This window comes from Vipera ursinii, assembly GCF_947247035.1.
Source record: "Vipera ursinii genome assembly, chromosome: 16".
NCBI classification, from domain to species: Eukaryota; Metazoa; Chordata; class Lepidosauria; order Squamata; family Viperidae; genus Vipera; species Vipera ursinii.
In genome coordinates this window covers 7,967,286-7,977,323 of record NC_139529.1, presented here as the reverse complement: position 1 = coordinate 7,977,323, position 10,038 = coordinate 7,967,286, and the positions used below count along the sequence as shown (strand labels likewise).

At 43.7% G+C, this 10,038-nt stretch overlaps 1 protein-coding gene across 1 annotated transcript in view; it reads left to right on the top strand.

The window, feature by feature from the left end:
- Positions 1 to 2,663: 2,663 nt before the first annotated feature.
- Positions 2,664 to 10,038, top strand: part of LAMC3 (laminin subunit gamma 3) — a gene marked incomplete at its 5' end in the record, with an annotated part of 28,868 nt that continues 21,493 nt past the window's right edge. Inside the window, 3 exons of the mRNA XM_083374964.1 lie at positions 2,664 to 3,036; positions 7,382 to 7,686; positions 8,415 to 8,545. Coding sequence (XP_083231090.1) covers positions 2,664 to 3,036; positions 7,382 to 7,686; positions 8,415 to 8,545 — 809 coding nt within the window. The remainder of the gene's footprint in view (positions 3,037 to 7,381; positions 7,687 to 8,414; positions 8,546 to 10,038) is intronic.

Sequence of the window (10,038 nt, the reverse complement as noted above, 5' to 3'; positions counted from 1 at the left end):
CTATCATACAGGCAAGAAAGGTGTCCATGAATTAAAAGACTCTGATATTTTCATTAATGCCTAAAGAGGGAGAAGATTTGATTTATTTTTTAAGGAGAAACAACAGACAATATTTATTGAATGAAGACTACAACTTGTTCACAAAGATTCTAGCTGATCAACTGAAAATGATTTGGCAGGAAATTGTTCATGAGGATCGATGTAGTTTCCCCCTCCCCAAAAGATAGTTAAAGGGTAATGTTAGACATATGTTAGACATCCTAGATTATTTGAACCGATGCCATGAAAAACAAGCCGCATTGATTTTCTTAGAGGTGGAGAAGACCGTTGACAATTTGAATGGGGATTTCACGTCCATGGTTTTGGAAGATATGAATTTTGGAGAGAGAGAGAGAGAGAGAGAGACCTTTATAAAATGGGTAAGATCAATTTAGACTTGACAGAAAGTACACAAAAAAAGCCCACATCATTAATGGAGATTTAACCACCAAAGCTTGTAAGATTCAGAAAGGAACAAGACAGGGGATGTTCTCATTTCTTGTTTATTTTTGTTGTAAACGGACATATTAGACAAGATGAGAAGATTGTGGGAGTAAAGTTTTTTTAAAAAAAGAATCATATGTTTTGCAATTGACTCGTTGATTCTGGAAGATCCTTTAAAGGGAATTGAAACATTAATGGGAAAACTCAAATAATCTGGTCTGTTAGCAGGTTTTAAAATCAACAAACAGAAGACGAAGATGTTAACAGAAAAAAATGAAACTAGATGCTCGAACAGAACTGATGGATAAAATGGGTCTGGAAGTTCAGAAGGAAATAAAAATATTTAAGTATCACTAGGAATTGGGATTAGTGTGTTAATATTTCAGTCCTTCGGATCAATTCACCCAACATCTTGAAGCAGGGTGCAAAATGTCATTAATTATATTTGTTCGCTTGCTTATTAGCCTTCTATCCTGCCTTTCTTTTGGGAGATGAAGGTGTGATGGATAATATTCAATCCTCTTGTTTGTTTGTTTTCCATAACAACAACCCAGTAGAGTAGATTGAATGGTGGACATGCCAAAACTAATCATTCCTGCTAAATGTGCTGTTTGGCAAAAGTAGCTTGTTTTTTATTCAATGACACCCTCACCCCCTCAAAAAGACAAGGCTTGTGAGAGGTAAGTTGGAAGACTACCTGTAAATTCAGATGGCCAATTATAATTTGGCTGCCAAAATACAGGTGGCCATTTGGTGGCAGTAGTGAGATAAAGAATACTACAAAGCTTTGCTGCCACCTAAAGGTTCCCTAGATTTTCACCACCTGGTTCTGGCACAGTGCAAAAGAAAGACAGGAACAGCAACAAAAAAGAGTTCGACAAATAAACTCACAAATGTTATTTTTCCGCTCTCCTGGGAATTTATCCTAGTCCCTCAGCTTTTCCTTGTAGGAAACAAACTCAATTTACAAAAAAAGATTTTGCTAGGAGCTACAGACATATTCTCTTTCTGCCATCTACAATAGGGAGTGATTCTTGCAAGTTTTTTTAAGACAGCCCTTGCAACCACCCAAACAAGAGTTGCAAATGTCAAGGATTATTTTGATTCTACATCAGAAAAGTGCCTCCCTGGCACTAACTACTGTGCATTACTCTGAGTACTTTATTATTGTTGTTGTTACCAAAGTATGTGTGTGCCTCTGCAGATTTGCCCAATATTAATAGGTAAGAAGCCAGTTTAGTCTAATGGTTAAGGCACTGGGCTAGAAAGCATGAGACGGTGAGTTCAAGTCCTACCTTAGGCATCATGAAAGCTGGCTGGGTGACATTGGGAGACTCACCAGAAGATGGTGAGTTCTAATCCTGCTTTAGGCATGAAAGGTGTCTGGACTTTGAGCTGGTCTGTCTCAGCCCACATTACAGGATTGTTATTGTGAGAAATTAGGAGGAGGAAGGTGGGTTGAGTTATTTGTAAAAATAAAGGCAGGAATAGAATAGAATAGAATAGAATAGAATAGAATAGAATAGAATAGAATAGAATAGAATAGAATAGAATAGAATAGAATAGAATAGAATAGAATAGAATAGAATGTTAGATGCAAGATTAGACCACATGGAAAATTCCTGGAGCATTTCTTCCCCTTCACAAGAATCCTGTGAAGAGGTTTGGGCTGGGAGAACCCCCCTCAACCCGACAATTTGCAGCTGTACCGTTCCAGGAAGCACTAAACTTAATGTCCCGCAAATGCACATTTGGCCTTTTTCTCTTGCTGTTGCATATAAAAATATCCCTCGGGCACCCACTTTCCCAAGTCTTCTGGAGGGCTTAATTTGTGCATCCCTTTTGCCTGAGTTCCCCCCTTCCCCCGCCCCCATCTGTGCAAAGAAGGGGGGGGAGTGTGTGTGTCTCTCTCTCTGCTTTTCCACCCAGCTAGAATAAATCCTTCTTTTTGAAGGAGCTTATTTCTTCCCAAGAAAGAGAGATCCTCCTCAAACAAGGCCATTCCTGATTCCGTCCACAAGATGGAAGTGAATGGGAGAGAGAGAGAGAGAGAGAGAGAAAGTTCCCGCGACTGGAAAATTGTTTTCCCCCATCCTCTGTGAAGGAGGAGGAGGAGGAAAGAGCTTCAGAGGCTGGGACTGTGCAAAGAAGACATCACAAAGATTCTTCCCAGACCCATCATGGCACAGCGGCTGCTTTGTTCTCTGGCTTTTGTCGTCTTCTTTCGCCCGACCGCAGGAGCCATGGATGCCTGCTACAACTCCCAAGGCCGCGCCCAGCGTTGCATGCCCACTTTCGAGAATGCAGCATTTGGGCGGCAGGCGCCGGCATCCAACACGTGCGGCTGGCCCCCCGAAACCTACTGCTTGCAGATGGGCACGCGTGAATCCAGCACCCTGTGCCACCGCTGCGACGCGGCGGACCCTTCCCTGCACCACAACGCCTCCTACCTGACCGACTTCCACACCCAGGAAGAGCCCACGTGGTGGCAAAGTCAGTCCATGGCGTTCGGGGTTCAGCACCCCACCTCTGTCAACATTACTCTGCACTTGGGTGAGTCGGGGAAGGGGGGACGCATCGGTCTCGAGCACACAGCTGCACACTTGTGTGTTTCTTTTTGATCTGTGACTTCCTTTGCAGGAAAGATCAGAAGGAACCAGATGGCAGGTTTCAAACGGTTGTGTTTTATTAAAAGCGTTGGGTTTCTCCGATGGGCAGGGGATGAAGGGAGCCGATGCTTTCCAATGGAACTGGGAAAAGGTGCTTTCAGATTCCTTCTGGTTTGCGCCTCCTCCAGAGCACTGTTTTTCTTGGCAACTTTAAGACGGGTGGGCTTCAACTCCCAGAGTTCCCCAGCCAGCATGCTTTCAATCAGGGAACAGGGATGATGTTTCTTAACTGGGTAAAAAGCGGCCTGAAAGATGAATGAATGATAACGAATGAGTGAAGAACACTGATGATGTTATCTGGTTGGGTTGTGAAACGTCTACAAGCCAACAACCAAGCCCAGAGCTGCAAATAACAAGCCACACACAGCAGCCCTCTGGTGCTTTGGAAAATAGGTGGACCCCCTCTTTTCTGGGACAGTTCCTCAAATATTAGAAGTCTGCTATCCTGTCACCCCTAATCCTTCCTTTCGTTGGACTAGACATACCGTGTTCCGTCAACCGTTCAGCATACCGTTTATCCTCCAGACTCTCTTCTCTGCACTCTTTCTAGGAGATCAGCATCTCTCTCTCTCTCTCTCTCTCTCTCTCTCTCTCTCTCTCTCTCTCTCTCTCTCTCTCTCTCTCTCTCTCTCTCTCTCTCTCTCTGACTGTTGTTTTCTCAGCCTCCTGTGATTTTGCCAACATCTGTTCCAAATTGAGAGAACTTCCTGCTTAGGATGAAAAAACAGAGGGAGGTTGCTGAGTTTGGGGTCCAGACTCTTACACTTCCACTCTCTTGGACGCTAAGTCTCTTAGCGGTGACCTGGTGGGACCTTGAAGATTTTCTGGAACACCCAAAATGAAAACCGTAAGGCTGAAGCAACGTGGGAGTCACCAACGCTGCTGGTTCTCTGGCAGTTTGATCAAGGCTAGGAAATAGTGGTAGCTTCCTAAAAGCTGAGCCAACAGGTCCTTCAAGGATTCTTCACGTGTTTTAGTGGCTTGCATGGCTGGCTCCATCGCCGCCTCCCTTCCCAAAGGGGAACTAATGTTTAGAAAGTTGCTTCTGCAAATCTGTGGTTCATTCAGATCCATTTGCTCACTTCGACAACCACAGGTCTGTACCAGAATAGGTGGAGAGAGGGAGGGAGGGAGGGAGGGAGGGAGGGAGGGAGGGAGGGAGGGAGCAAGGAAGGAAGGAAGGAAGGAAGGAAGGAAGGAAGGAAGGAAGGAAGGAAGGAAGGAAGGAAGGAAGGAAGGAAGGAGAGTATAAGGGAATTAATGCTACCCCTAGCTACTTTTTTTCCTCGATTTGGGCTCCTCTCCTCTCCCTCCTCCCCCTCCTTTTCTCCTTCTCCTTCCTTCTCTTCTCCTCTTCTCCTTCTCCTTCCTTTTCATCTCCTCCTCCTCTCCAAAAATATTTGCAAACCGCTGTCTTTTCTCTTCATCCCCTCTTCCCTGCATCCCACAATAATGGTTGAAAAAAAATAGCTGTTGGGTGTCTTCTTGGTGGAAACAAGAACCGTCTTCCTCCCTTTTCTTCTCCTGATCCACGGCAGATGTTGACATTTCTCCTTGACGGAGTTGTGGAATAACCCCACACACTTAACCCTGCAGCTCTTTTGCGTCAGCCCAGCTCCTCCCCCACAGACAATGTTCATATGGGTGTAATTAAGGCTTGTTTTAATTTTGCTTGAGTGGGTGCCCCAGAATAACTGCCATTTTTCCATAATAGTTCAGACTCCTTACCGCCTTGCCCATTAGTTAATTGTTTTGCTTTGGACATCATGTGTGATGTTGTGCCTTGAACCATCAGCTCTTCATGGAGAGAGTCTTTCCTAAAAATAATAAATTGCTTTGAGACTGGTTTTTTAAAAAAAAAAGCAAACCAAACCCCAGATTAAATGCTCACTTTCCAGAAAAAGAACCGATCTGCTTCTGATTGATGACACGGCTGGGCATAACACTGCAGTGAATAATGGTTTCTTTTAACCATGGTTTGTTGAATTAGCCTCCATGGCTTTCATGTAGTCCATTAAGCCATGAACAGTGGCTTGGTAATCACAATAGCTGCATTTGCAGAACACGCTAAAATTAACTTAAAAGCACTAGGGACAGGAGATAACCTAAAGTAACTTCTGAACATAATTCTAAAGAAAAATCTTGTTTGGTCTTGTGTTCAATTGTTCAATATTGTTAACACTGGTTTAGTTCATATGAACCCAGTTAACCTGTTTATTGGTTTAATTTGTTTTCCTGTTGATAGAATAAATTAAGTCCTAAATCAACCAGACAGACTAAATTTACAAAAACACACTTAGTCATGAAATTGCTTAACACCAGCTTTAGATGTTTTTCAGTTCAATACCTCTAGTTTTGCAGACATGAAAATAAAATTTAGCTGATCTGATTTGTTTATAGAACTTACAAGATAGAATAATTGAGTTGGAAGGGACCTTGGAGGTCTTCTAGTTCAACGCCCCCCTCTCAATTAAGAGACCCTATGCCATTCTGGACAAATGGCTGCCCACTCTCTTTTTGAAAACGTCCAGTGATGGAGGACCCACAACTTTTGGAGGCAAGTCATTCCACTGATTAACTGTTCTCGTTGTCCAGAAATTCCTCCTTAGTTCTAGGTTGCTTCTCTCCTTGATTAGTTTCCATCTGTTGCTTCTTGTTCTGCCTTCAGGTGCTTTGGAGAATAGGTTGAACCCCCCCCCCTTTTCTGTGACAACTCCTCAAGTACTGGAAGACATCATTCCCCCCACCCCAATCCTTCTCTTCACTGGACATACCCAATTCCTACAACCTTTCATCATATGCTTTAGCCTCCAGCCCCCTAATCATCTTTGTTGCTCTCTCTCTCCAATTGTCTCTTTCTTTCTCTTTTTCATATTCTCGTCTCTCTCTCTCTCTCTCTCTCTCTCTCTCTCTCTCTCTCTCTCTCTCTCACACACACACACACACACACACACACACACACACACACACCAATGCCAATAGCTACTTTTCATGCAAAATGGCCTTAGGAAGCTTTAATCTGTTCTGGGTTTCCTTTCAATTCTTCTCTGGCAAGCTATGGCTGCGACTGGTTGCAACAACAGATCCTTTCTTTGGACAGGATCCCTTTGTTTGTTGATCCAGAGAGAAAGCCGGGGCAAAGGAATAAACATTACGGTTCAGATGGAAAAGATAGCGGTGGGAAAACTAGATGTGCAGCTTGTTTTTATAGCAAGGTCGTGAGCCCAGCTCGCTGAGAAACGGTCCAGGAATGGAATGGAGAAGCTGCCTGTAGAAATTGGAAGGAGAGGAAGTTGCAGTAAAATTTGCTGGAGGGTTTGCTGATTCGCGTTTCCCAGTTCTCCGACATCTGAACTCCTGATTTCCCAGAATTCTTTGGGAAAGTGTGGCTAGGAATTCTGGGACCTGCCATTCCAGCACCTCATAAAGGTGTCAGATTGAAAGCAAAGCTGTTGTTGCTTCTGCTGCTGTTGTAAACATGGCTGAGTGCTGTTTCCCTAACCGAAGGAAGTGATGGCTTGCATCAGTTCTCAAATTAAAAATCCATCAGCAAAACATTTATACAGAATTGCCACCACTTTGAGAAAACATCTCAGAGGACAGAATCAAACATTAGCATAACAAATCCCCCGTGCGGCTGCAATACTATCAATATTTATGAGGCTCTCCTCCTGGGGAAGGTGCTTACTTCTGAGTAGACATCGGTAGAGTGCACTCAACGGAGAAAAATCACAGAATAAAGAAAGCAAAAGCGGAGTAATTCAATAGGGGTGGAACTCTGCCTAATACAGGTATCCTGTGTAACAAACCGAAGGACTAGGCACCCCTAGTCCTGATAGCAGTCTTCCAATACTTGAGGGGCTGCCACAGAGAAGAGGGGGACAACCTCTTCTCCAAAGCACCTAAAGGCAGGACAAGAAATAATGGGTGGAAACCTATCAAGGAGAGCTCCAACCTAGAAATAAGTAGAAATATCAATCGGTGGAATGGCTTGCCACCTGAAGTTGTGGAGGTTTTTAAGAAGAGATTGGACAGCCCTTTGCTATAGGGTTTCCTGCTTGAGCAGGGGGTTGGACTAGAAGATCTCCAAGGTCCCTCCCAACTCCTATTATTCTGTGTTCTATAATAACCTTGAAGGGGGGAAGTTGAAAAGACCCTCATCCTACCCTGAATAGTTTCCTTCCTGGAATTCAATTTATTTATTTATTTTCTTCCCCTCTCCACTTTAGGGAAGTCTTATGAAATCACCTACGTCAGGTTGAAATTCCACACCAGCCGTCCAGAGAGCTTTGCCATTTACAAAAAGAGCCAGGCCGACGGACCCTGGATCCCGTATCAGTTCTACAGTGCCTCTTGCAAGAAGACCTACGGAAAGCCAGAACGGCAGTTTTTGAGACCTGGAGAACATGAGCAAGTGGCCTTCTGCACGGATGAGTTCAGCGACATCTCCCCTCTAGGCGGCGGAAGCGTGGCTTTCTCCACCTTAGAAGGGCGGCCCGGTGCCTACAGTTTTGACCAAAGTCCTCTCCTCCAGGTATTAAAAACCAGGCAGGTAGAAGAATCCTAATGCAATTCTCCCTGCCTTTCGCTTGAAAACCCTCCCCCAAATTAAAACAGTTGGTTGAAGCAGTCAGACAAATCCAAATAGTTTCCAAAGCTAAACAGCAATAAAATTAGCAATTGAGTAGTGGCAGGATAAAAGCAGTGTTCAAACAAAAGATGATCCAACACGAATGCATTGACATGTTTTTGTTATCATTAGAAAAATCTGGGAAAAATTACAATGGTCTTGCCCGGTGCCCTAAAGGCAATATAGACAGTGGAACCTGAGTGAAACTTCTGGTTCTAAATTCAGAGGGCTACTCTTGAAAAGTTCCACTCTCAAGTAAACTACTTAGCACATCTGAGAAGTTCTCTGGTGATGGTGTGCAGGAAGGAACAGGATGAGGAGTAAGTCTCCTTTTTAAATTTTGGAGCCACTTCTCCAGATCTTCACAGCTCCTGTGGTTCCCCAACCCCCACTAAACCCCAAAGGAAGAACTAAGATGTAAGGAGGCTGTCTCTGGAGGCCTCCAAAACTCTTCTCTTCTTTCCAAGTTGGTTTGGGAAGGACCAAAAAAGACACAAAGAATTCTTAATTCAAACGTGGCCATCTCCTGTTTAAAGGATCTTGGATAGGAGACTTCTTGATGTTCCTTGACTCTTTTGCAAACGTTCGTGCTAGACCAGTGTGCTGCCCCCAACATTTTTATTATTCTGCAGGAATGGGTGACCTGTACTGATTTGCTGATTTCTCTGGATCGCCTTAACACCTTCGGGGACGACATCTTCAAAGACCCTAAAGTGCTTCAATCTTACTACTACGCCATTTCAGACTTCTCGGTCGGGGGGAGGTAAGATGAAACTTTATAAGAGGAAGTCTCCAAGTAATTTTGGGGGTGGCATGAGACAACTTTTATCAGTGGAAGAGGATATTTGTAGCTCAGGGTTGAACTGTGGGGTCCTTGGTGCTCTCTGAGCTGGGTGGTTTTCTTGCAGGCGTTTCATTACCCAACTAGGCAACATCATCAATGTTAGAAGGGAGTGGGGACTTTCTCTCTGCTTACGTACAGAAGCTCTGAGCTTAGTGGAAAAAAGCCACTGGGAAAAGTGACCTAGGACCATTTTTCACACTTACGGCGGTTCAGCCTCCCTATGGCCACTTGATCAAAATTCAACGTTTGGCAACTGATTCATATTTATGATGGTCGCAGTTTCCTGGGGTCACATGATCCCCTTCTGCGACCTTCTGATAAGCAAAATCAATGGGGGAGCCAAATTCACTTAACAACTGTTTTATTAACTTAATAACTGCAGTGATTCACTTAACAACTGTGGCAAGAAAGGTCGTAAAAGGGGGCAAAAGTCATTTAAGGACTGTCTCACTTAGTAACAGAAATGTTGGACTCAGTTGTGACCGTAAGTCAAGGACCTCCTGTATGTACAATCTGGAATTACTATCTTTTTCTTTTAATGTTAGGGGGAATCGTCTTTTGATAAATTGGTTTTCTTGGCAAGGCTTCTCCTGTGGTGAGGTCACCTACAGGGAGGGAATTCTCTACCTTATCTTTTTCTCATTTATGTCGAGAAAGTTTCCTCCTTGTTGTTAACCTCCTGTCTCCGGGGCGTTTTTTTGTCTTCCACTTCAAACCTGAAATTCAGTAGATTCTAGGCAGGTTTTAAGAAAAATAAATAACGCCCCTCTGCCCAAAGATTACATCTCTCTCATTTGAGATATTGAATTTCACGCAGCACGCCTGTCGAAATAATCCAAAAGGGCCTGGTTAAATCATATTTAAGCAGAAATGTTCAATAAAACATGTCTGCAGAGATGCTCGTAAGCTGACAGTGAGAGAGACGTCCTATCCCTCGGTTTGATTAGTGAGTAGGGCATTAAAATGTGATTAAAGTGTTCTAACGCACAATTAAAGTCTACTACCTGAAATAACGTTTTAAAAAATCAGCCAAACGAAGAAGGATTAGTTTGAGGGGACATCCAGCCATTTAAAATGTAGATATCCCTCAACTTACAACTAATTGTTTAGTGACTGAAGTTACAGAAAGTGACTTATGACCGTTTTTCACACCTAACGACTGGTGCAGCTCCCCGTGGTCAGGTGATCAAAATCCAGTGCAAGGAAACTGGCATGTCTCTAGGACAGTTGCAGCATCCAGGGTTTGTGTGAACTTTCCCAGCCAGCCTCCGACAAGCCAAGTAAATGGGGAAGCATGATTTCCTTAACGGCTCCAGCGATTCGCTTAACAACTGTGGCAAGAAAAGGTCGTAAAGTGGAGCATAGTTTGCTTAACAACTGTCTCGCTTAGCAAGGGCTCAATTGCGAACGTA